Source organism: Stegostoma tigrinum, chromosome 27 (genome assembly GCF_030684315.1).
Source record: "Stegostoma tigrinum isolate sSteTig4 chromosome 27, sSteTig4.hap1, whole genome shotgun sequence".
Classification (NCBI taxonomy): Eukaryota; Metazoa; Chordata; class Chondrichthyes; order Orectolobiformes; family Stegostomatidae; genus Stegostoma; species Stegostoma tigrinum.
Window position 1 is genome coordinate 28,516,374 of NC_081380.1, and position 27,249 is coordinate 28,543,622.

At 40.7% G+C, this 27,249-nt stretch overlaps 1 protein-coding gene across 1 annotated transcript in view; it reads right to left on the bottom strand.

Moving 5' to 3' along the window:
• phf12b (PHD finger protein 12b) overlaps window positions 1-20,757 on the bottom strand; it is an 83,222-nt gene extending 62,465 nt beyond the window's left edge. The window contains exons 1-2 of the mRNA XM_048557233.2: window positions 19,959-20,757; window positions 19,500-19,681 (exon numbers count right to left, since the gene is read on the bottom strand). Coding sequence (XP_048413190.1) covers window positions 19,500-19,681; window positions 19,959-20,024 — 248 coding nt within the window. The 5' untranslated portion in view covers window positions 20,025-20,757. The remainder of the gene's footprint in view (window positions 1-19,499; window positions 19,682-19,958) is intronic.
• Between the last annotated feature and the right edge of the window lie 6,492 nt (window positions 20,758-27,249).

Consider the following 27,249-nt stretch of genomic DNA (forward strand, 5'->3'; position numbering starts at 1 on the left):
GTTCCTCTGTATCTGCTGCCCTTGCCCTTCTAGATGGAAGTGGTCTTGGGTTTGAAAGGTGCTGTCCGAGGAGGCTTGGTGGATTTCTGCAGCGCATTTTGTAGACAGAACACACTTAAGTTACTCATCTATCCAATTAAATGAAATGAATCATTTTGGCTTGCAGCAGTAAACGATTAAACAGAAAGAATGTATCTGAAGCTTTATAGTATATTTATAACTTCTGGTGTTTCCCCAGATTAAATATACATCATGACAGTGCTCAATATTTCAAAAAGGTAACATTTTAAATAAAACACCAGGCATTTGGATGGAGTTGAATTTCCTTTTTTGCAAAGTCTCATACAAGAAAAGTTAGCCAAAAAATAAATGGAAAACATACAAGCAAAACTAGAGATGATGTGAGCACTAAAGATTACTAGTTTCACTACTGTTAAAGTACATTTATCTATAAAAAGAAGCAATGTCTAACCAACACAGTACAGCACAAGACATTGTATTATTTAACATGCAAGAAGCCAAGTTAAATACTCGAATAAAACTAAAATGGTTAGGAGTGATTCGGGGAGAATCACACTTTTGCAACCAACTTGACTATCTGGTTTGCTACTTGCATGAGCAAAAGCAAGGGCTTTTTAAAATGGAAGAGGGAAATACCAACTATAAAGCAATAGAAATTCAGAAGATACAAGTGCATTTTGAAACATCTCTTTCGACTTAACTGCTCTACAGTTCAAAACCTCGCAGTTAGTCAAGTACTATATTTTCTCTCAGAGATAATGGGAACTGCAGACGCTGGAGAATCCAAGATAATAAAATGTGAGGCTGGATGAACACAGCAGGCCAAGCAGCATCTCAGGAGCACAAAAATGACCGTTGGAGAAGAACAGATAGCCCTCTCAAGCATGCTCCAAAATTCAATCAGATTATAGCTGAACTGACATTAAATCCAGTTTCTAGCATATTCATCACAACGACTGAGAACACAACTCCCTGGAGTAGAAAGTTTCAAAGCCGCACAACTATTCAAGTGAAGAAATGGTTCAGTCCTTAACAGCCAACCTGTGCCTTATCCTGAGACTATATCTCATAGCTACTCTCAAATCATGAGAAACAACCTCTCCGCATCTGTCAATCATGGTTAAGAATTTTATGTTTCACAGAAATCATCTCCCATTCTTCAAACCAAAAGAACTTGGCACATTCTACTCTCTCACAAGAATCTGACAGCTCTCATGCCACTCGTTATGAAAGGAAGGTCTACTTGCCCGAAGGAGACCAAAGCCATGGAAAGGATTCCATTTGCTATTTTAGACCCCAAGGGGTTGCTTGCCTCCATAATTTCTTGCGACACTTCCTGTTTATTGCATACATCTAAATACCCAAATCCTAAATATCAATGTGTTCTGGTTCTGGCTTTTAAAGAAAAAAAAGCTCTGCTTTTATATTCTTCTTTCCGAAGTGGATAAACATCATACTTCATTGATTAGCATCTTCCCTAGTTAACATTATGCATCTCTCGTGACATGTGATTTACACCATTTACTTGTTTTTTCATTTTGTCCAGTTTCAAAGACCTGTTCAGGTGTATCCTTATCACGTGCAACATTTCTGGCTGGCAGAATTTGCAATTATGGGCACTAAACAGCCAGTATTCTTTTCAAATTCAGAACAATGTATCATAATTTAATAGAAACATGTATAGTCAATGTGCTTGACAAGGTAGATGCTAACAACTTTTTTCTCCCTGAACACGGGGTCACAATCTCTGGTTAAGGGCCATGATGGGTGCAACTTCTTCAAAGCATCCTCCGTGAATTCATGTCAGTGTCTCATCCCTGAATTTTGTTGCTCTGCCACTGACAGCAATGCCTTCAGTTATCTTGTTCACTGGTTCATGAATTTTCTTTTTCAATCTCTTAGTTGCTCTCCATAAAAATAATTTCAACCAAACATTTGGGTGGTGTCAGGTTTTTCAGAAATACATTTTTGTGAAGTGCCTTAAGACATTTTATTGTGTGAAAGTGCTGCCTAAATGGAAAGTATTGTTATTTATAGAATAATTCATATCAGCATTCAGACTTATCAATCATAGAATCACTGAAATCCAACAGTGTGGAAGCAGATCTTTTGGCCCACTGAGTCCGTACCAACCCTCTAAAGAGCACCCCCCCCCCACTCAGACCCACCCTGTCCCTGTAAGTGTCAGTCAGGTGACTAGGGCAAGCAAGCTAGAAGACAAAAGGGTAAAATTGCACTTCAAACAAATGGTGAAGCTGGCTCTATGACTCTATCAACAAGTTCTCCTATCTTGTCTTTGCGAGATTGTGAATATAGCATAAATCCTGTTTGAAGACTTAATTATACACCAGTAAGGCACTTCAGTCTTTCGCATCCTTTATGGTCTATGTCTATGCAATCAGTGGAAAACTGAGCAGTTCTGCAAAGTCAAATAAAAATAGAATGCCTACAGTGTGGAAGCAGGCCAATCAGCCCATCGAGTCACATCAACCCTTCAATCAGCATCTCACCCAGACCACCCCCATCCCAACTTTGCATCTCCCTTGGCTAATCGAACTAGCTTGCACTCCCTGGACACTGTGAACTTAGCATGGCCAATCCATCTAACCTCCACATCTACGGACAGTGGAAGGAAACCAGTGCAGATGGAGGAACGCCATGCAGGCATTGGAAAAATGTGTGAACGCCATTCATTCAGTCTCCCAAGTGTGAAATTAAACCCAGGTACCTGGTGCTGTGAGGCAGCAGTGCTAACTACTGAGCCACTGCGTCACCCTGCAAAAGCCTTGATTCATAAAGTTACATTGCCTGCGACTCCACTACAAATTACCTTAACTACATTTTCAGAAGTTAAAGTATATTGTAAACAAGAGAGGGGAAGTAGCGTTATTGTTAAAATAATGGTTTTTACAATGTATTCGATTTTCTGTTTGTTTAACAAAAAGGTATGAATTGCAGGTAAATCATGCAGCACTTAAAGCTTTGAAAAACACAACTGCATTTGAGAAAATAAAACTAAATTGTCAGAAATTGTGATCTTGTAAGAAAAAAGGCAACAGCCTCAAAAAAGAAAGCTTGGACGCGAGGGAATGGAATAAGAATTAACAGCATCTGCTCAGAGCCGATGCAACGATAAAACCTCATCTATATCTGAATTGAACAGGATTCCCCCTATTTATTGATCAATAAAATCAAAAATTTGTACCAAGGTTCCATTTAATCTACTTAGATTTGTGTTGCCTGGGTTTCAGATAAAAAGAATAAACCTTGCCAGTTTGAAAAAAAAATACTGAGCAGGCATAAGAATCAACCCTTAGTTTGAAGTTTAGCCAACCCGTTAAATCCAAGCTGTGATAACACATTTTCACATTACATTAGTCACTTAGAACACTCCGGCAAGTTTTGTTGCAAAATACTTAAGTCCTACATTTGTCCGTGATTGTAATTTTGAATATGCTTCACTATATTTAAAAAGGTTTTTAAAACTTGATACATCTTTGGCCTCAGATGCACAATACTGAATTCTAACGTATATAGTCAATTCATTAGCAATTAACAATACAGTTTAATAGAAATTAAACTATACAAATTAACCAAATTTAATATAAGGCTGAAAGGTACATAATGGAGCAATTTCATGCAGCTACTGGAACTGGTTGCCTCAATACTGTTAATATCTCCAAACAATAGCCTAAAAAAATTTCACCTGAACAAAGCAGTAAACTTAACTGAAATGGAGATAAGATTTATTTTCAACAAATTTGGATAAGAGCCTATGCAATACCTTTACACAGATCACTCCAGATGCTGCACAGCAGAATAAAAGGTTTGCAAATGACAAATCCAAGTCTAGATTTACACCATGAGCTATTTTAATAGAATTGAGAGGAATTAAGATAGGTTTAAATAAGGTTTCTGTCAGGCTTGGGAAATTTATTCTGCTCATTATGTTATCCTTATAAAAACACAATTTCACAAGAAATATCAAAGCTGTGTTATTTAGTTATGTAATGTGCTGAAAATTTTGTCAAACATTAAGATTGACAAGTCGCCAGGCCCGGACCAGATTTGTCCTCGGCTGCTTTGGGAAGCGAGAAATGCAATTGCTTCGCCACTTGCGAAGATCTTTGCATCCTCGCTCTCCACTGGAGTCGTACCTGAGGACTGGAGAGAGGCAAATGTAATTCCTCTCTTCAAGAAAGGAAATAGGGAAATCCCCAGCAATTATAGGCCGGTAAGTCTCACGTCTGTCGTCTGCAAGGTGTTAGAAAGGATTCTGAGGGATAAGATTTATGACCATCTGGAAGAGCATGGCTTGATCAAATACAGTCAACACGGCTTTGTGAGGGGTAGGTCATGCCTTATAAACCTTATCGAGTTTTTTGAGGATGTGACTAGAAAAGTTGATGAGGGTCGAGCTGTGGATGTGGTGTATATGGACTTCAGTAAGGCATTTGATAAGGCTCCCCATGGTAGGCTCATTCAGAAGGTCAGGAGGAATGGGATACAGGGGAACTTAGCTGCTTGCATACAGAATTGGCTGGCCAACAGAAGACAGCGAGTGGTAGTAGAAGGAAAATATTCTGCCTGGAAGTCAGTGGTGAGTGGTGTTCCACAGGGCTCTGTCCTTGGGCCTCTACTGTTTGTAATTTTTATTAATGACTTGGATGAGGGGATTGAAGGATGGGTCAGCAAGTTTGCAGACGACACAAAGGTCGGAGGTGTCGTTGACAGTGTAGAGGGCTGTTGTAGGCTGCAGCGGGACATTGGCAGGATGCAGAGATGGGCTGAGAGGTGGCAGATGGAGTTCACCCTGGATAAATGCGAGGTGATGCATTTTGGAAGGTCGAATTTGAAAGGTGAGTACAGGATTAAGGATAGGATTCTTAGCAGCGTGGAGGAACAGAGGGATCTTGGTGTGCAGATACATAGATCCCTTAAAATGGCCACCCAAGTGGACAGGGTTGTTAAGAAAGCATATGGTGTTTTGGCTTTCATTAACAGGGGGATTGAGTTTAAGAGTCGTGAGATCTTGTTGCAGCTGTATAAAACTTTGGTTAGACCGCACTTGGAATACTGCGTCCAGTTCTGGGCGCCCTATTATAGGAAAGATGTGGATGCTTTGGAGTGGGTTCAGCGGAGGTTTACCAGGATGCTGCCTGGACTGGAGGGCTTATCTTATGAAGAGAGGTTGACTGAGCTCGGTCTCTTTTCATTGGAGAAAAGGAGGAGGAGAGGGGACCTAATTGAGGTATACAAGATAATGAGAGGCATAGATAGAGTTGATAGCCAGAGACTATTTCCCAGGGCAGAAATGGCTAGCACGAGGGGTCATAGTTTTAAGCTGGTTGGTGGAAAGTATAGAGGGGATGTCAGAGGCAGGTTCTTTACGCAGAGAGTTGAGAGAGCATGGAATGCGTTGCCAGCAGCAGTTGTGGAAGCAAGGTCATTGGGGTCATTTAAGAGACTGCTGGACATGTATAAGGTCACAGAAATTTGAGGGTGCATACATGAGGATCAATGGTCAGCACAACATTGTGGGCTGAAGGGCCTGTTCTGTGCTGTACTGTTCTATGTTCTATGTAATATCATTCATACATTCAAAAGGCTCACTTAAATCATCCAGCGTTTTTAAAGTGGGAACTGCACCACTTCACCCATCAAGATTAGACAGGATGGAAAACTGAAATTAAAACAAAAAAAATCATACCAGCAAGTAGCATTTGCAGACAGGAAGGGAACACCCAATATCAATGAGAGATGAAGTGGCGAGGACACAGCCTCAGAGCAAAGGGGTGTCCCTTTGGAACTGAAGAGGAATTTCTTCAGCCAGAGAGCAGTGAATTTGTGAAGCTCAGTGCCACAGAATGCTGTACAGGCAAGTCACAGAGTGATTAGTAAGGGGATCAAAGGTTACAGGAAGAAGGTAGGAAAATATGGTCAGAAAAAAAGCGCTATGATTAGCTGGCAGAGCAGACTTGACAGGTGAAATTGATAATTCTGCTCCTATATCGTGGTCGAGTGTCAAAAATCAAAATTTCTGAAGGTAGTGCCCAACTGCCTGTTGGAAAAATTCCTGTCATGCTTTTCTGCTTCTCCATGTCCTCTTAGATGGTATACTGATGATGGACAAACAAGATGTTCAACTTTTCAAACAGATGACTGAAAAATACCTTCTTCTGACAAGTCTCTAATCAATGTAGGCCACGTCCCTGCGCAAAAATAAGCACTAAGCCAGAACATGAAGAGTCTAGCAATCTTTGCAACAATTTGTAAATTCACTTGAGCAAATGATTAAGGGAAGCACAGGTTTTGTCTTTAACGTGGTACCCATTTTCATATGTAACACCAGTTTTTTTTTTAAAATACAGATGAGCAAAGGGGGTAATGTGAATAAATTCCTACATGATTTTATTGCTCCCAGATGCAATTCAGGAATATGCAATTTTTAATACTCACAAAAATGACATTAAAACCATAAATCACAGAAGACTTCTATTTATCTTGAAGGACTGAGGGATGATAAGGTTCAGGTAATATTTGGTTGTGAGCACATTCACACAGCACCAGTATTACATTCTGAATACAGAAACAGGCACATAGAACGTTACTGCTCTTGTGTAGTTTTAAATCTAACAAGAACACAACACTGATTCTATGCAATCTTCAACTGTTTAACTTAATCGAGTAGAGAGAGTCACACACAGACAGAGGTCTGCAGTTCACACAAAAAGGTCCTTCGGCTCACAGTCTCTGTTGATCAAAACCAACCACCTAACTATTCTAATACCATTTTCCAGTGTTTGACCCATAGTCTGGCATACCTTGGCATCCAAATACTTAAATGTTGAGGATTTCTGCCTCTCAGATGTTTATAGATAAAGGGCTGGTGCTCACAATTTCACAACTTGCAACAGAAAACGATATGGCTAATTACAAAAACTAATCAATTTGTGATCTAAAATAACTGAAGAATACAAAATGATGTCCAGAATCGCCCTATTATACGAAAGATGTGGATGCTTTGGAGAGGGTTCAGAAGAGGTTTACCAGGATGCTGCCTGGATTGGAGGGCTTATCTTATGAAGAGAGGTTGACTGAGCTCGGACTTCTTTCATTGGAGAAAAGGAGGAGGAAAGGGGACCTAATTGAGGTATACAAGATAATGAGAGGCATAGATAGAGTTGATAGCCAGAGACTATTTCCCAGGGCAGAAATGGCTAACACGAGGGGCCATAGTTTTAAGCTGGTTGGAGGAAAGTATAGAGGGGATGTCAGAGGCGGGTTCTTTACACAGAGAGTTGTGAGAGCATGGAATGCATTGCCAGCAGCAGTTGTGGAAGCAAGGTCACTGGGGACATTTAAGAGACTGCTGGACATGCATATGCTCACAGAAATTTGAAGGTGCATACATGAGTATCAATGGTCGGCACAACCTCGTGGGCTGAAGGGCCTGTTCTGTGCTGTACTGTTCTATGTTCTATGTTCTATGTTCTATAACGTACAAACTTGTTCAAATCTTAACCTTTGATCTGCAGTCTATAAAAACTCTCAATCATTTAGAAAAAAACAACAGGTTGATTGTACCTTTGGGTGGCAGTCTAGTGTAATGATGAGCAAAGGAATTTTTTTGTGGAATGTTCAATTGAACATTAACAACTGGAATGGTAACAGCGTATGTAGTCAGAAGGTCAGCAGGAAAACAGTGGAACAGTCAATTCTAGAAAAGACAGGCATCGATCTGGGTTTTGGCAGGAGATGGCCTGAGGAAATGTTGGAGACAAGTGATGTTCTGGAAATGGAAGTAGGTGGTCTTTGTGACACTGAAAATATGAGATCAGAGCGAGTTAATCTTTGAGAGATGGAAAACGGAAACGTAATTGTTTATCGTAATGACTCATTTCTTTATCTTAAGGCTTGTACTCAATCCAAGTTAAGTTGATTGGACTTAACTGTTGAAAAGACACACTGCAGTGTGATATTTTACGACATTAGGATTGCAGAAAAAAACCTGTATTCTCCTTAAAAAAATCTGCCATTACCTTTCAACATATTAAGGTTATGGAAATCTTAAGACATAATATACAAGTCTTATACACTTTACAAATATTACACACCTTGAAAGAGTGAACTTCAATGCTCTTATTTCTGTCAGGGATTTCTGATTTGTTTGTTTCCTGGAATAAAAACATAACCTCGCTTCTTTCCTTCAATGCAAGCAGTCGACTTAAGACCATTTTCGTGTCCCTTTTAGTGTCTGTTCCCAGCAAGTTTAAGGAATTCATGGCTCCACGAATTGGCTGCCTCTGCCATTTCTCTGCCTTTCCCAATGTACCAGCCCAAATTTCCTTTCAGGCTTTCCCTCACCACCCCCTCCCAAATCTCTGAACACGCAACTTTTTGTAACTGCTCTAATTGAGAGTAAACTCCTGTTCTCTCATACATTCCCACTAAATTATTCAAAATCTGATTCGCTTCTGTGGTTCCCAAGATAGTTGACATTGGCAGCCGTTTTGTTCTCATGTTCCCTTCCCCTCTCCATGAAATTCACTGTCATCAACTTACTACTAATTGGGTTAACCAGATATTTCTGAAAACCTCCATCGGAGACGGCAAGGATGTTGGAGATGTGAAGTCTCTGAATATGGTGTCACCTTCCAAATCTATCCCAATGAAACTTAATTGGCTGGAATGTTTAAATTCCTCTAGTCAGGTTTCTGTCCCATCATATTACTGAAAAGGCTCTTTATCTAAATCACTGATGACAACCGCTGCAACAACGACAAAAATAAACTGTACCAGTACATCCCTTGACATGATCCTTCTCCATCAAAACCCACCTGGTTGGGACTGAAATCTAGCTGGTTCAAATCTTATCAAAATATAACCAAGCTACCAGGTGCAAAGGTTTCTCCTTCCATACTATCATCTCACGCATCCCCAAGGATGCTCTTGGAAGCCTAATTCTCAGCCACACAATATTTTACCAATATCATCCAAAAAGCAGTAGCTGGAATATACAGACAATACACACCACTTCCTTACTACTACTTCTGATCTTTCCACTGTCTCTAAATTGCATGTCTGTTGTCAAACATCGAACACTGGATGAGCAGAAACCTCCAAAATGAATATCAGGAAGACTGAAGACATTGTCTTCAATGCACTATTACAATATTGTTTCCTCTGCCATCAACTCCATCCCTCTGCTAGACAACTGTCCAAGATTTAACAAGACCATTGCGACCTCAGCATTACGGTGACCCTGAGAGAAGCTTTCAACCTCATATCTACACCATCAAGGACACCTCCATAACATCTCTCAATTCTACTTGTCTCAACCTTTTGCTGCCACAATTCTAATGAGAAAGCTTTTGACACTTCCAGACTTGACACTACAATTACATTCCAGGCCGGCCTCCTACACTATCTTTTGCAGCTTGTAACCTAACTTTTGGTAAATCCTGCTCAGATAGACGTATAATGGTGCCAATTTAAGCACTATCTTTAAAATTTGTCCAACACTCAATTCTTTCACATTTCCACAACTGCTAATTTCACATTTCACATAACCATCAAATGCTTTTCGAATTTCAGCATCTTACACAGCCCCAATTTAAATTGCCCTACCACCGGTGACCACGCATTCAATTTTCAACACCACTGTTCCAAAATTTCCTCCATAAACCTTTTTCAGTTTTCTCCTTCAAGGCACTCCTTAAAACCTCTCTCTTTGACCAATTGTTTGGTTATACTTCTTAATATCACTATGCATTTTAGATCATAGGATACATACCATACCTACACAGCGTGGAAACAGGCCCTTCAGCCCAACAAGTCCACACTGACCTCCATAGCATTCCACCCAGACCCGTTCCCTTATAACCCACCAAATCTACACTCCCTGAACACTACGGGCAATTTAGCATGTCCAATTCACCTAGCCTGCACCTCTTTGCACTGTGGGAAGAAACCGGAGCACCCAGAGGAAACCCACAGAGACACAAGGAGAACGTCTGTGGGGAGTCTGCACACAATTGCCCAAGGGCGGAATTGAATCCAGATCCCTGACGCTGTCAGGTAGCACTGCTAATCACAGAGCCACCGTGCCACTGTTCTGTAGTGATTCTGAGAGGAATTTTTGATGCATTGTTGTCCATTTGTGGAGGAGTTTTAACAAGCGGTTTTTCATCATACGTCTCCAAGTTAATAACCAAGCAACATAAAATCAGATAAACAAACTTAAGGATTAACAAGTTGAGAAGCATGCATATTATGGGTGCATGGACTTAAAAAAAAAACTTTATACATGGCCACAAATACACCACAGAACAAATCCACAAGACAATAAAAAAGTTGCGACCATGGTCCAGAAACAGGGTTTATATCAGACTTTGTGACACTAGCATTCTGAGCAGACAGACTTAGCAAGCTCTGGAACCAAGGTAGCTCATATAAAAAAAAACAGGAGAGCTACTTGCGGACAGGCTATAATATAAAAGAAGAGGGCATGGACAAATAAGTGAGCAATGGAAAGGTAACATTTGGGAAAATAGGTTTTCGAAAATCCGTTGACCAGCTCAAAAGATATGTCAAAAAGGCCAGTTCCAGCACCCTCACAAACTTTAGATCTGCGCTTCACAGCACTATACACTGCAGCTACTTACACAAAAAAAACCAGCCAAATGCTAATTGAGAAGAATGATGCAGTTGTGTTCAAGAACTGTAAACAAAAAAAATCTACTATAACCAAATTAAAAAGGCAAACTTGCTCAACCATAATGTAAAACCTAATTTCAATAATTTCCTCTTATCAGGGCAGTATCTAATGTATGCCAACTTGCAAAATTATTCAATTTTATGAATTGTGTCAGGACCCTAGTTAAAAAGTTTATTAGCTAATCATTTGGGCAAACTCGATCTTGATCTGCTCAAGATATGATTTGCAAAGTGTCAAAATGTAAAACCAGCCCAACCGTTTCACTAATCCAACTTATTTATTAAATGCGCTTAAAATGAATGTGCCAAACTGAATATTGAAACAAGCATTTTCCGAACTCATTGCTGTTAATTAGCATGTACTTATCTGTAAATTACTCTTTCGTGCATAAAAAGATAAAGCTAGCTAAGAAGCAGTCCAGTGGCATTATAATTTCTCGCCATGATTTAGGAAAGTGATGATATTTAATGTCAATGTAGCATATTCAAACAAATGGAGACTCTCCCCCTGCTGGTTCCAACATTCTCAAATAAAGTTCAAAATAGAATAACAGCTATAATACTCAAAGACGGCTGCATTTTCTTTAAAAATTACATCTGTTAAAACTTCCAGAGTCATTGATTTAGTGTTTGCTCTCAAACTCATTATAACAAGGCAATCTACAAAAGGACCAATCTCAGCAACTTCAAAAAATAAATTACTGGCCTAATTAAAAAAAAACACATTGAGGTGCTCATTTGACCAGCAAATTAACTTTCAATAATGCAATATTTATGTTTAGTTCAATGAATACAGAACTATTATTCTCTAGCTCCTCAATCATCATAGAAACAGGTCTTGTCTTTATCACTTCGCAATTTGAGGGGCTGCTGGTTGCAAGTTGACTGGCATCTACACGTCAAAGTCTGTTTTGAGATATCTGGCATACATAAGAAGTGCTGTACAAATGCAAGTCACATCTATTAAGTTCTTTGTATTATCACACATTGTCAAATGGCTGGATGAGATCACAAACTTAATTAATTAAGAGCATCAACATACGTTCAGCAGTTCTCCAATAATCTAGTAAAACTTCATGTCGTATGGTGCAATTTATCTTCAGATATTAACTATTTCGGCCACATAATACTTTTAAAAAACCTCTACAAGTATAGTTTTCAACTGGTGATTTAGTAAATTTACAGTGACAAACCATTATCATCCACCCGGGTTTTTAAAAACAAACAGTCTGAAAATTAAATCTATTCAGCTTCGCAAATCATTCATAACAGAAGAGGCAAAATACAAAGTAACGTCACAACACAATTAATTGATTCAATGTTCTCTATCACAGTCACCACTTCTGAAATGAACCATGAGCAAGGAAGTGTCAACTGTTCAAACAAACATTGGGGCTTCTATACTGATAGAAGCTTCATCCTTAAAACTCAGGATCCTTTATCCTTTTTAATTTTAGAATATCTGACCATTCGTGTTGGTATTTTCCATGATGTTTCTGGATTTTGCTTGATCATTTCAATATTGTTCGTCAACTATTCTATGGTACTAGCTGTAACGCATCAGTTTTACAACAGGATATATGGAGTCTGTTATGGTTAACCCAAGTTCTTAAAAGCATTTTATTATTCAAATTACATAGTTAGCCTGTTTTGCTAAAGGCTGGTTTTTAAATCCGTTGGAACTAAAGTGAACTAGCCGCATAAATATTGTGGCTACAAGAGTAGATCAGAGGCTCACAATCTTCAGCATGTATTTTCACCTTCTGACTCCCAAAGTCAATCCACCAGCTACAAAGGTTCAAGTCAAGGCTGTGATGGAATACTCCCCACGTACCTGGCTTGGTCATGCTCCATTACTCAAAGCCTGTCATAATCCAAGACAAGCAGCCTGCCTGATCCAAAAACATTCACTCTTTCCACAACCACATACACAATTAGTGCACGCCATCCACAAGATGCACTGCAGAATTTCACCTACGCTCACTAGACAGCACCGCTCAAACCTATGTGGGCTACCACTTTTTTTTGGGGTGGGGGTGGGGCAGGCAAGTGGAGATGTGAGACTACCACAGGCAGGTTCTCCAAGCCACAAACTCACCTGATCTTGAAAAGATAGTTATTCTTTGTCAAAATCCTGTAACTCTTTCCCTAACATTTTCCCACCCCAACCAAATAGTTCAAAACTAGTAGCTCAAGAAGGTGACTCATCACCATCTTACCAAAGACAATTAATGATGGGCAATAGGTACTACCCAAGCCAGCAAAGCCAAATGAATAAAAACATCCTGGTTATTGTCCTGTCGAGAAAAAAAGCCTTCAGACAGGTTCCTCAATGAGGACTTAACGTAGGAACAAAGTTAAACATTTCCTCTTACTAGTTGACTCATACTTCCATTTCTTCAGGGGTAATCCTTTACAGTAAGGATCATGTCAAAACTCTGCTCATGATGATGTGGATCAGAAAGAGAGACCCAACTTTACAATTTTCGCAAAACCTCTGCACAACAAATTAAGTGTTTCCAAAGACAGAGCTTCTTCCAAGGGTATAAAGCCAAACATCTGGTTATCTAATTAACTTTGATAGGAAAAAAATGGGACACACAATTGCAGTCTTCAGAGCAATCAGAATACAATCTCATCAAGAAGACCACTGTTCCCTCTATGTAGCTTATATTTACTAGAAAGTCATCTAATTAGGCTCTACTATTACTAAACAAAATCAACAGGTGCCAGTTGCACAAAATCAGCCCAAAGTATTACAACTCATATCCTGTAAAGAATTTCAGTTAAAGTGATCAAATTTCAAACACTATCCCTGTTAGCATAACTATGTACTCTACTTCACACAAAAAACCCACATGAAAATTATAGAACGGATCATCCTCTGCAATTACCACTAAAGCACACAGCAATTTAAAGTTAACAGGCACCATGGTATTGTAAGATCGTCAAAATTAATCTCCACCTTCTAAAATTACAACAGTAGAGACTGAGATACAGTGGCCCAAACATGAAATCATTCCACCGCAAATTTACTCTGAGCCCTTAGGAGTGCAGAGCCTGCGCCATTAAAATATACTCACTTTCATTAAAGAGGCAGATTTTGAAATTTGCAATTTTTAAAATTCTAAACAATATAGAACAGATTCATAGAATGGTTGGCTTTTTATTTGCAGACATGTTTGCTCCAATAGGAAACCACAATACATCCATTCACTCACAGCCCTCTAAGTTTTTAATGGAGAGGATGACTGAACTTTTTTTTTGAAAGCCACAATTAACTCTTTCCACTAAACTCTCAGGTAGTACATTAGATAATTGTTTACCTGAAATCGTTTTCCACGCCACCATACATTTTGAACTTTATTCACTCACACCTGAAGTACCTAAAGTGTTGCACGATCATGTAAATGTTATACCAGTTAATCATAAAGAGTATCTTAAAATGATTGGGCACTTCCTTATAATTTGTTTTACCAAATATAGATCTTCCTGTTTGAACCTGCAAACTTTACAGCAGCAAAGGCATTCTAATTCTATCAGTAGAACACATTCAAGAAAATTCGCTATCACAAAATTCCTGCAGTTTCAAAATTATGACATCTACATTCCACAGAGCCATGCTGTTGTTGCATTTGCAAATATACAGTTAAGTCTACATCTTTAAGAGGGAAATATATCTTCAACAATTTTAAGCTAATGTTCCACGGTAACTGCATTATACTTTTGTACAAAAGCAACACAAAATAGGCACCAAGTTTAAACAGAAGGCAAGAGAAACAGAAAATACAGCGTTTCCAGCCTCTCCGCCATTCAGCATGATGATGGCTGATCATCCAACTCAATATCCGATTTCCACTGTTTATCCATATTCTTTGGACCCTTTAGCCCCAAGGGTGCTATCGAACTCCTTGAAAATGTTTTAATGTTTTAGCTCAACCACTTTCTGTGGCAAAGAATTGCACAGGTTCACCATTTTGACTGAAGAAATTTCTCCTCACTTCTCCTATGTGGCCTACACCATATCACAGAACCCCTGGTTCTGCACTCCCCACTCATAAGGAACATCCTTTCCACATTAACACCATCTAGTCCTGTTAGGTTTCTATGAAATATTCCCATTAAATTCTATGTCCCCACCCAATGTGCAATCTGCCAGGAAAGCACTTAAAACAACACCTTCCCTGCATCCCAGTACAAGCAACAGTCATAGAACAGTTCAAAACCAAATCAATTCTTCTAAACTCCAGTAAAAGTAGCTTAAATTAAATAACTTCTGATCATATGGGTTAGTCCTGCCACGCAAGGAATCAATCAAACCTGTGTTTCACTCCCTCTATAACTAGAGTATCCCTTCCTCAAATAAAGAGATCAAAATTGCACACACTAATCCAGACGTGGTCTCACCAACTACTTGTATAGCAAGACATCCCTGCTCCTGCACCTGAATCCTCTCATTATGCCTTCTACACTGCCTGCTGCAACTGCATGCTTACTTTCAGTGATTGGTACACATGGACATCCAGGTCTCTCGGACCTACCCCTTTCCTCAATCTGCCTTCCTGATTTTGCTTCCAAAATAGATAACCTCACATGTTGTGCACATTTTTCATCTTGCATACATTTGCCAATTCAGTTAACTTGCCAAAATCACACTGAAGTAACTCTGCAACCTCCGCACACTTCACCTTCCCACCCAGCTTTGTCATTTACATTTTGTGCCCTCATCTAAGTACCTCACAATTCACTAAACCAAATCCAAAGAACTGTCAGAAGTTGTCAGAAAAGCTCAACGGGTCTGGCAGCGTCTGTGAAGAGAAGTCAGGGTTAATGTTTCGGGTCAAATTCTGAGGAAGGGTCACCAGACTCGAAATGTTAACTCTGATTTTTCTTCTACCAGAATTGCTGAGTTTTTCCAGCATCTTCTGTTTTTGACTCACTGTTCACTGCTTGCCATTCAGAAAATGACCTGTTTATTCCTACTCTGATTCCTAGCTCCCAAACAGCTCTCCAACCATGACAGTGCACTACTCCCAATTTCTTGCACTTATTTTACATGCTAATCCCTTACGTGGAGTCTTATTGAAAGCCTTCTGAAAGCCCAAGTAAGTCACATCCACTCGTTTCTTATCATCATTACGGGATATATTTTTTGAAAAATTCCAGCAGTTTTGTCAGGCAGAATTTCGTTTTCATTAATTCATGTTGACTTCACCCAATCCTGTCAGTTTAAATCGAAATTTTGTCAAAAAAATTAAAAATGAGGAAACAAAGGGCAAAAATAGCTACTTCATTTATATCAAATCAAAATGTTGTAACAATAGACAAGCCATACAGCATGGTCAATGACAAAAATGTCAACTCTGCTAGAAACACAAAGGCTGTGAGTAAAGAAATTCAGCAGTTCTGGCAGAACATCTGGAGAAAGAAACAGAGTTAATGTTTCAAATTTAGCATGACTTCTTAAAGTGTGATTCTGGGCTCGAAGTGTCAACGGTTTTTCCACTCTCCACAAATGCTACAGACCTGCCAAATATCTCCAGCAATCTCTGCACTAGTTTCAGATTTTCAGCATCAGTATTTTGCATTTATGTCAACTCTGCTCTTCTCTCCAAAAATGCTGTCTATACAGCTAAGAATTTCCAATAATCTGGTTTTGTTTCTGATTTCCAGCAGCTGCATTATTTTGCTTTTGTATAAAGTTACCTCGCATTAAATTATAGGTATAGTTATCAAACAAAACTAATGAATCAGATACCAGCTAAACCACATCCTGCAGGATTGAAAAACAAAACAAAAATGGCAGGTCCAAATCTGAGACTTTAGCCAGTTGCATCTATTTTAAACAAGAATCAAAAATTCAGTATTAGAGAATATAAAAGTGAAAAGCAGAACTTGGGAAAAGTCCCTCAACAAGTACATCAATTTTAATCAAATGTAGCACAATGTTAACAATACTGAACCACCACAAAAATTTTGCAGCATGTCAAGGCCAATCATTTGCACACAACCAAATAACTTTTTCACTGCCGAATCTACACAACTGCATCCCAACTTAATACAAATTCATAATTAAATCACAATTAGGCTTTGCTTCAACACATAATATTACCAGTTGACAAGTTTCTGTAAAGACCAATTTACCTGGTGTCTCAATGTAAACCTGACATTGCTTACATAGTAGCACCCCCCGACTGTGGCAAGAAGATTTGTGCAACTTTCTGCACATAAGAAAAACGCAGGTTTTACGCCCAATTAAGGCCAAAAGCTTCAAAAACTGTCATACAAGTTAAACGCAAAAACTAATCTCACAAGAAACACAGCATAGATTTATGGTTGATTAAAAGCACCAACTAATGGTTACAGACTTATTTTACAATCAACCACTTAGTCCAAGCAAGAATGCTGCTTTCAAAACTTGATACACTCAACAGACAAAATACAAATGCTTGCATTTTCATCCAATAAACAATCAAACACCACTATTCTGCATAAACTAAATTTGGCAATATAGTCCAAAGATCATTTGCTCTGGTCAGTAAACATAACCATTCAAAAGTGGGAGGAAGCAGGAAAGCAAATATCAAAGCAACTAATGAACAAAGCTGATGGAAATGGGACTCAAAAACTGATACAAATTTCAGTTTAGACCAATCTTTAGAATGTCATCAAAATGGGAAAGTTAAATACAGCCATTTCCAGGACCACACCATTCAAGTCAAGAACACTGCTCTACTTGCTTACTAGCCACGCAAAAATCAAAATAGATAAAAAGCTCAACTCAGAGACCTGAGCACAAAATTAAGGTTTATGCTGCCATTCCACACTGAAGGAGTTCTGAATTGTTGAGATGTTACTACTCAGGTACAACATTAAAGTTGCATTCTTGGGTGGATGTAAACAATCTCATCACATTTTGAAGAGCAGGGAAATTACCCCAGAGTCTTGGCAATATTTAGCCTTCAACTGACACCTGAAACATTTCCTGGTTATTCTCACATCTGTTTGTAAAGCTTGACTTGTTACAATTACCACTGTATTTCTTACTCTACTACTGGTCTATTGGCTATAAAGCTAAATTGTCATGAAAGGCATAAAATTAATGCAAGTCCTCTTCATTTACAATAAAGTTTGACCTTCAATTAAAATTGCCCCAAGAATTAAAAGGAATAATTCAAAACATTTAATTAGGTTAATTAAGTGTTTAAAACATCAAAATAAGTGTTAAAGTTCCAAAACTTTAGAATCTGAATAGGCTATACATTTGGACACAATCATTCTCAACGACCTTAACAGCATAATAATGCAACACAAGAATTCCAAAACTCAACATAGCAAAGTGCTCCAAAGACTATGGGGAATAACAGCACTGGACAATCATATAACCACAATACTGATGACAAGATGGAGTTAAAGTACAGCAGACATAAAGGCATTAACAACTACATTTTTCTCCTGGAAGAACTCTAGAAATCTAACAAACCAGTTTATAAAGCAAGATGTCAATGGAAATTTAATAGATTATTCAGATATCAAAGTGATCTAACTTAGAAAGATATTGTCTGACCTAAATTTAAGTTGTCAAGTGCCAGTGTCTTGTAAAGTAGTACTTTTTACTGCTTGATATAGATAAATATTAAAATCTAGTGCGTTTTATTCGGTCAGTGAGATATTTACACTGACCATTCAAGCATTCTCATATTTAAAGTGAAAAGTTTAAATCCTCGATAAGCGCCAAAAAAATTAGAGATAAACTGACATTACAAGACTGAATGGAATAACTTTCATGTAATGCCTTTGTATAATCTTAAATCACAGGGATAACATGACTTTCGTGAGTTTTTTTTAAAAAGAGAATCTTGAAAATGATAAAACAATAAGCGAAAAAGTGTACCAGAGATTTATCAGAACTCCTCCACTTCTTTACAAAATTTCCAAGAGCCTTTCGAACTCAGTTTAAATCGGACACTAACCTCCAGAACCGAGAAGTCAACTAAAATGGCGCTCCGAGTAGAAAATATAATTTAAACGGAGGTCGCCATGTTGCGTATTTGCAAACACATTAAGTGAAGGAAAGGAAGGCATCCGGCTCGGTGCCCAGATGGGTGCTCAGGGACCAGGCCTATTTGTAGGAAACTATCCCTGAGGACAAACAAGGCCATGATGATGAGAAGCGGATAGGTGTGTTTAGTCACTGTGCCCCTATCCTACCCATCTTGCTACCATATACTTTAATGAGACCCTAACTGCAAAGTCAGAAGAGGGGTGCATTGGCAATGAAGATCCGAATGTGGTGACAGCAGAACCTCCTCCAATTAACGGGACAACCACTTGTTTAAGCGTGTATAGCTTCCTTCACCTTTCTAAAGTTCAGGTCCAGCTGCAGGATTCGCTTAGACCTCTCAAACGTGGAGCGGGGGCAGGGGGAGAGAAGAGAGCAGGACAAGGAAATCGTTTAGCCGCAACAACTGCAGTACAGAAAGCAGCCACTAAAACACAACCGAGGTCCACACACCTTGAGGCCAAACCTAGGAAACTACACCTAAAACCACACACCAGCCTGGGAAAGACAGCAGACAAAAAAAAACACACAAAAACCCAAGAAGGTTTAAACCAAAGATAACAAGGTATAGAGCTGGATGAAGCAGGCCGCTCTCTATCAAGAAACCCCCATCCCCAGTATCACAGATCCCCGAGTTAGGTGTCCCCCTCTGTAAGAGGGGCTGGAGGAAAGATCGACGCTTGCATCAAGTACTGACCAGCACTGGAGGTGGAAGGCGGCCGGGCAATGGTCGCAGCAGAGTAGGTCTCCCCCCTCCTTGCAGCTATCGCAAGTGTCGTGGTTGGTGGCCCGGCCGCTCCGCCTCGGCTCCTTCTCCAGCTTCTTGGCCTTCTTGTCGCTCTCCTCGCTCTTCGGAGGGGCCAACAACGCTTGGATTTTCTGCAGCGAAGAGAATAAAAACAGGAAGAGAAGGGAGAAGGGTTGGCGGGGGGGTCGTAAGATTAAACCATTTTCACCATGCAGGCCGAAAAAAGACTAGACCCAAAACGTTTGTTTATTTAACAAAAAAGACGGTTGAGAAAGATAGATGCCATTTGTATTGAGGTTTTTTTAAATAAGCAAAAAGAAATGAATTTTGCTGTTTTTAATCCTAATCCTGGCTGTGGATTTGTTTGGGCGCGATCAGCAGCTGAGAGGAGCAAAGAAAAAGCCTCACCTCCATCAGCCCTCCGGAGGTATCCAAGTCGTAGACAATCGTCTTGGTCTCCATTTTATCCCACATTCAACACGGCCGCTTTTCTTTTCCTTTTTTAAAAAAAAGGTGGCGAGGCAGCAGCAGACAAGTTTCCCCCCCCCCCTTGAGCTGTCACCAACACCCACAAAAAATCCGTAAGGGGGGGGAAAGAGACGAAAATGGGTTTTTGGGGGGTGGAAAAGGGTCGGGGGGGGGTATTCACCCCCCTCAAACCCTGGCTTAGCTTCCCACTTTCTTGGCCAAAACGAAGGCACAGATCGGGACCAGTGTCCGAGAAAAAACAATCAGAATAATAATAATAATAGTAATATTTATAAATCCACAAGAAATCCCGGCTCGCGATTCAACGGGCTCCAGCGACGACAGCAGCAGCAACAACGCAGCCAGGCCTCGACCAGGGCCTAACCGACACGAAGCCTTCCCTGGGCGACAATAATATTCGTGTCGAACCACTTGCTTTCCATCCGTGCGAAGAGACCCCCCCAGAGGCACCACCATGAAGCGGATAAATCCTGAAGCCGGACGGACTGTGGGGAGGGAGGAGAAGGCCACGGCTGCCGGAGGCGATCTGTCACCCGGTTCTCGGTGCTGTCTGAAGGCCGCCAGCACATACACAAACACTCGGAGGCCAGGCTGCTCGCTTTACATTTTTTCTCTCTCTGCCTCCAAGTTGGCGCAAACTTTCCACACACACACACACACACACCACACACGTACTGCGCAAGTGCCTGCTGGTTGATGGGGGGATGGGAGAGGAAGGGGAGGAAAAGAGAAGAAAGGGGCATACGACTGCGCACGCGCCGGGTCTTTCCAAGCAAGTAGCCAACGCGCCTGCGCAACCGGCCGTTGGGGTTTTTTGTTACTCTATCGCTGCGCCTGCGCGAAATGCGCACGCGTGCCCGTCGGAAGGGTGAGGGGCTGAGGCTCGCGGTCATCTCTTGACGTCAGCCCCCGACTCCCCGTCGCGTGATCGCGATCCGGGCAGCGCTCGGCCAATCCGCTTCCACTCCCTTTCTCCCTCCCGCCCTTCTGCCTCTCACCCTAACTTTACAAACCCTCCCCCTCCCCCACAATCCATTCATTGACAAGTCCGCATGCGCAGCCTACCTCCCGCACAACGACCCCCATTTACTGCGCATGTCCTGTGTCAAGACTGCGTTAGGCAGTAACGTGAGGATGCGGCTTCTTGGGAGCAGTAGTGTAAGTTACGAGGGTGCCTTGAATCTCGAGCAGCTTCCAAATCCTACAAACTTGCGAGTTGTTATTTGCACTTATTTGTCCTGTTCTTGACCTTAACTTGGAGTTGCCCTTAAGTTATTTGATTTTGTAGACATGGACGAAGGTGGTTTATGTGTACTCTCATTTCATATTTTATCATGTCAACATATGCTGTGACCTGTGATGAAAAGTGTCAGTAGTTTTGATTTCAGTTTCGTGTAACCTTTCACGAAATTAATCAAAGAGAGCCGTAATTTGAAATTAGACAAGATCATGAACCTTGCATTTTGCAGCCAATTCTGAGTAAAAAGTAACTACATTCACCATGACAACATGTATTTTGTATACAGTCTGTGGGATAGGAAAATGTCCTGAAGTGTTATATTGCACAAGAATTGAAAAAAAATCAGAAATATCAGGACAAAAACTTGGTCAAAAAGCTGACTGTCTACTGAAGTACAGTGAAAAATTTTGTTTACAAGCAGTACAGGCAGATCATAGTAAAGAAGGATTTACTTTGATCTATATGGGTTACATTGCACAGGTCATGTGCTAGGCGAAATCGATGTTTAGCAAGATCAACCTTATTTGAGACAAGAGAGTCCATTTATCAGTCTAATAACGGTCAGGCAAAAGCTGTTCCTGAACCTGATGGTGCGTGTGTTCAGGCTTCAGTATCTTCTGCCTGACAGAAGAGGTTGTAGGAGATCATTGCAGAAGTGCAATAGGTCTTTGCTGATGTTGGCTGCCTTTCCGCAGCAACCATGGAGTTGATGGATGGAAGGTTGGCTTCCATGATGTTTTGGACTGTGCACACAATCTTCTGTAGTTTCTTGTCATCCGAGGCAGAGCTGTTGCCGTACCAGGCCGTTATGCACCCAGACAGTATGCTTTCAATTTTTCATCTGCGGAAGTTGGTGAGCGTCCTTATGGGCATGCCAAATTTCCTGAGATGCCTGAGGAAGAAGAGTCACCTATGTGGGAAGTCCAGGACAGGTTGTCAGTTATCGTTACTTCGAGGAACTTGATGCTCACCACTCTTTCAACTTCAATTCTGTTGTTGTAGATGGGGGTGTGTCTCCTCCTTTCTTTCTGAAGCCAATATTCAGTTCTTTAGTTTTGCTAACACTGAAAAATAGGTTGGTCTCATTTCACCATGTCGCTAAGCCTCTATCTCCCTTCTGTACTTTGACTCATGGTTGTTAGATATCCGTCCTGCTACAGTGGTGTCGTCCATGAATTTGCAGATGACATTTGTTTGGAATTTGGCATCATAGCCATCAGTGTACATGGAGTACAATAGGGGGCTCAGGACACATACTTGTTGGGGGGGGGGGTCTCCAGCGTTGACTGTTATTGCAAAGAATGTACAGTTACCCATCTTCAGCTGTATATATTATGGAAAATCTGGATGAAACAAAATTGTAGAAGTGAGAGAAGGTTTCTCATAGCTTTGGGTCTTGATGCCTGGTTGTGAAGATTTGTGGATATGTAAGAGGCCAGAATTAGAGAAATGCTAATTTGGACGCAGATCTGAATGGGCAGCGGACTGAATCTTGATGGAAGTTTTAAGAATTTTTAAAACTGTGTCCTGTATCAAGATAGCTTGGTTTGTTTTCTTTTGACCTTGATTTTGGCTTTGGCTTTGGCTTTTGTGCAATGAACTTCTCCTATTAAACCCTGTGTACTTGTGTGTCAGTGAATGACCAGCAAATTAATTAAGATGTTAAGAAGTCTATTAAGCCAGGTTTCATTCTATGATCTGATTTGTTGAACAGTACAATCCACTGCAATCATAACATTCATGTGAAAAGCTATGTATTGTTCATGGCAAGAATCTCACCTCATTAAGTCTCATCAGCAGTTTACCTCTAACACCGTAAACTGAACCATGGTAACCTGATCAAGGAAAGAGAATAGTGGCAGAAATCTAACCGTAGCATAAGCTGGTAGTGATTGGCATTGCAGCACATAAATCAGAAAGATTGTGACTGTGAAGGGATTTGAATACAGGGATGAGAAATTTTTAATTTGAAGTGTTGATCATCAATATATAGTAGAGAGTAGAAGGGTAGTAAGTGCATTGGAAATAAGGCCTCTTCTGAAGCAGCAGAGTTTTAAACAAGGTCAAGCTTTTGAAGCGTGCAAAAAGAGTAGGTTACCAGACAGAATCGGAATGGGTGACTGTAGAGGTGACAAAAGCAGGGATAAATTTTCAGCAACAGCTCAATTATTTCTGGTTTTGCGCTGAGAATGGTGGCCTTTAATTTGGAAACAAATATTCAGTTGTGAATTCTGAAATTGAATCTTCCTTGGCCCGTGGCTGCTCAAGTTTTTCCTCCAAGGCCATCTGCAGCTTCCTGCACTGAAACTCAGCATTTTGCAGCAGCTATGCTGTAGCCAGTGGAATATCACTTCAGAGGAGCATCCGGACAGGAAAGAAGATATAGATTTCAGGAACTTTGCAAATATGCAGGCTGATTAGTTCAATTGTATATGCAATCTAAGTATTGATAGCATTTGGTACCATATCAGACTTTTAACCTGAGGGTCTCTCTGCGCGTATTAACATTTTGTTCTTTCCTAATCTCATGTCAGTGATGTCCAGTTTCCCACCGACCGGATAGAAACTAGATGGTGAGTTTTCCTGACATGAAAGTCAGAGTTGTTGCCTGGCAACTCTAGATCGCCACATATTCTTCTGGTCCTCTATCTTGGACAACATCCGAGGGAATATTTCATGGCAGAAAACATAGGGGGACTCCTGGTTAGACAAGCCTGGTGACATTTGTGGCGAGAGGGCACAGACATTCTAGATGTGTTCAGCACAGAAGTTGGTGCACCTTCCTCGGTTTGAACTCCCGTAGGGGTGAGGATGGTAGTCAGTGTTGATATAGAAGGTGCAGCCAGCTCTAGGGTCATTTTAGAGTAGACTTCTGGGGAGCCTATATGTAGCTCCTCCTCTGGCTAGATTTGTACTAGTTGGGGCCTCTCACTTGTGAGAAAGGGGCACTTGGACTTACCGTAAGGTCCCTTGTTCCTCTGTGGCATTGCTGTTGGTACTGGTTAGATTGATGGAGTATAGGCCTGTGCATAAATCTAGCTGGTGGTCTGTATGCTAGACTTGGGTCTCCATGACAATTGTCCATAGAGGCAGACAGACACTTCTGTGCCAAAGAAAGCACAGTACAAACAGCCTTGGTGGAATCCTCCAACCTTTGAGTTAGTTTGTCTCGTGCCTTCAACAAACCTGCTGGCTGCTTCTGTGTCTATTTGTGCATTTCGGTGAAGTTGTGATTTGTTGACCCTGTTGGGTCCCCTCCTACCAGAACCTGAGCAGGTGCCTGTTCTCCGGTAGTCATCAAAGTACCAGCAACTTTAGAGTAGTTCTTCCTTGGTCAACTGTGGAGATGTGGTAGTACTGTGCTTACCAACATGTCCTGCTGACTTTAATCCAGCTAAAATACCCGCTGATGTGTTAGAATCTGGGTTGGGAGAGGATGCAGTAGGCAGCCTAGCTAGTGCATCCTCTGAGGGAAACCATGACTACTTTCTCGAAGGTCAAGTAGATATCTTGTGGGGCCACCCTCTTGACAGTGGAAACCGTGCATGTTTCAATGGTGCTGACAGGAGACAAAAGACAACTTGTATCACAAGAAATGAGTTGATATTTTCACGCAGTAAAAATCCTTCTGTGCAAGCATGAATGCTGCTTTCTTCACTGAAGCTTTCCTTGTTTTGCTTTGCAAGATATTTCAGCCAGGAAGACATTGTGCTGCATGTGCTATGCTACAGTATTTCATCTTTTACATTGGCTTTTCTAGGCAAGAATTGTCCTCAGAGACCGAACTTTGGCTTCAATGTTGATTCCTATGGGAAACCGCACTTTACATAATGCTGGTTTTTGGGTAGGCCATTTAAGACGGAGACGAGGAGACATTTCTTCACCCAAAGAGTGGTGAGCCTGTTGAATTCATTACCACATGAAATAGTTGATGCCACAATGTTGAATGTATTCTAGAGGTGACCAGATATAGTATTTTGGGGTGATTGGGATCAAAGGTTATAGGGAGAAAGCAGGATCAGACTATTGTGTCGGGTGATTAGCCGTGGTTGTGATGAATGATCGAACAGGCTCGAAGGGATAGATCCCCTGCTCCTGTCTCCAATGTTTCAGTGCTTCTTTATTTCACTTAAAGTCATGATGTTCAGGAATGCAACTCTGACTTTAAGTGAGGATACCCTATATGCCCCTAAATCTCCTCCCTCACTTCCATCACAGGCCCCAAAAAACCCTTCCACATCAGACAGATATTCACCGGCACGTCCACTAATGTGGTCTATTGTATCCGCTGTTCCTGATGTGGCCTCCTCTACGTCGGTGAGACTAACCAGAGGCTGAGAGACCGCTTTGTAGAGCACCTACGCTCGGTTCATGACAAACAACAACACCTTCCAGTCATGAGCCACTTCAAATCCCCCCTCCCACTCTTGGACGACATGTCCATCCTTGGTCTCCTCCAGTGTGACAACAACGCTACCCAGAAACTGGAGGAGCAACACCTCTGTTAGGTTCGTTTTTCAGAGACCCTCACGGACTTGATGCAAGAGCAAGACATTGACCTGGTTACAAGAATACAATTCTTTATTATTAAGCAGAGGATCACTGTATGCAACCCGGCACAGAGTGCCGAGTAGCGTGAGCGATTCTTCCCGAACAGGGGGCAGTCCCTGCTTTTATACCCTTGGAATTGGCAGATACATGAAACAAATACTACGTCTGAGAACAGGATACAGTTTTGATTGTTATAACGCGTATGATAATGACAGGATGTGATTTCATGTGATGACAATTGCCTGGCTTAATCAAAGGTCACTGACCTGGGAGTCTCAGCAGGAACAGTGGTAGGCAGCATTGTGGGTAGAGCCATAAAGATTACAGAGCTTAATGCCATTTGTTTTTACAAATGCTTTACACCTCTACAGATATTTCACACACAATCCTATTCAGGCAGGAAGTTGAGACAGTTTTCACATACCCCTGTATGAGGAGCAGAAAAATTCATGGGATGTTAGCCAGTTAACATCTCATTCCCTCCATTTATCATTCCATAATAACCTATATTGGGGCTGAGAAGGGAGCTACTAGTCTGTTGATAATAATTCTGCAACAAGAGTTCAGGCATACCAGGAACACGCAGCAAACAATTATGACAATCAATAAGACAACCAAACCACACAGTAGGTAAAAGCCCCAAGAACCGCCCACAAGCCATTACAACTCCCACAAGTCCACTGTATGCCTGAAGCCACATTTACCAGGCTTGATTCCAAACAGGCGCAGTTCAATAGCCCTTCTTTAGTTGTGTAAGTTCTTTTTACACACTGATGGGGCCAGATAGCATCATGGGGCTGGTTGGTGATGTTTACTAAGGCATATACACAACAACTTCCAGTACTATTAAAACAAAGCGGATAGCTTGTAGGATCTGTCCAGTTGGCCCCTTCCTTCCCAGACTTAGGTTTAGTACCTATTAGGACCTATAGTTCTAACTCCATAACTAATCAAAACATCTGCGACATTGCCAGTGAATACCCCCGTCATCCATTCACTCAACTCTAGCTTGCCATGGTGGCCAAAGTTCAGAGTGTAGAGCTAATCATCATTGAATGGAGGTATTGTGACTGATGCCAGAACTCTGGGCATTGAGCTGTTGTGACAAAATATGAAGCATCAATTTACATCTTCCATCATCTGATTATATTACTTGAGAACCTTGTGAAATAAAATAGTTTTAGAAAGAAAGGAACCTAAAATGGCTGTAACGATAATTTGATTATAGTTTGAGACAAGCTAGGAAACCAATGAGGAATAAACAAAATCATTGAAGCTGAAATTTTATCTAAAGACATTGAAATCAGTCAACTAAGCCAGGTGTGAAGAAACTAGCATCTCCTTTTTAATTTACACATTTATGAGAAGTTGCACATGTTGGATATGAAAGGGTTCCAGCGACTATCTATTATGGAAAGA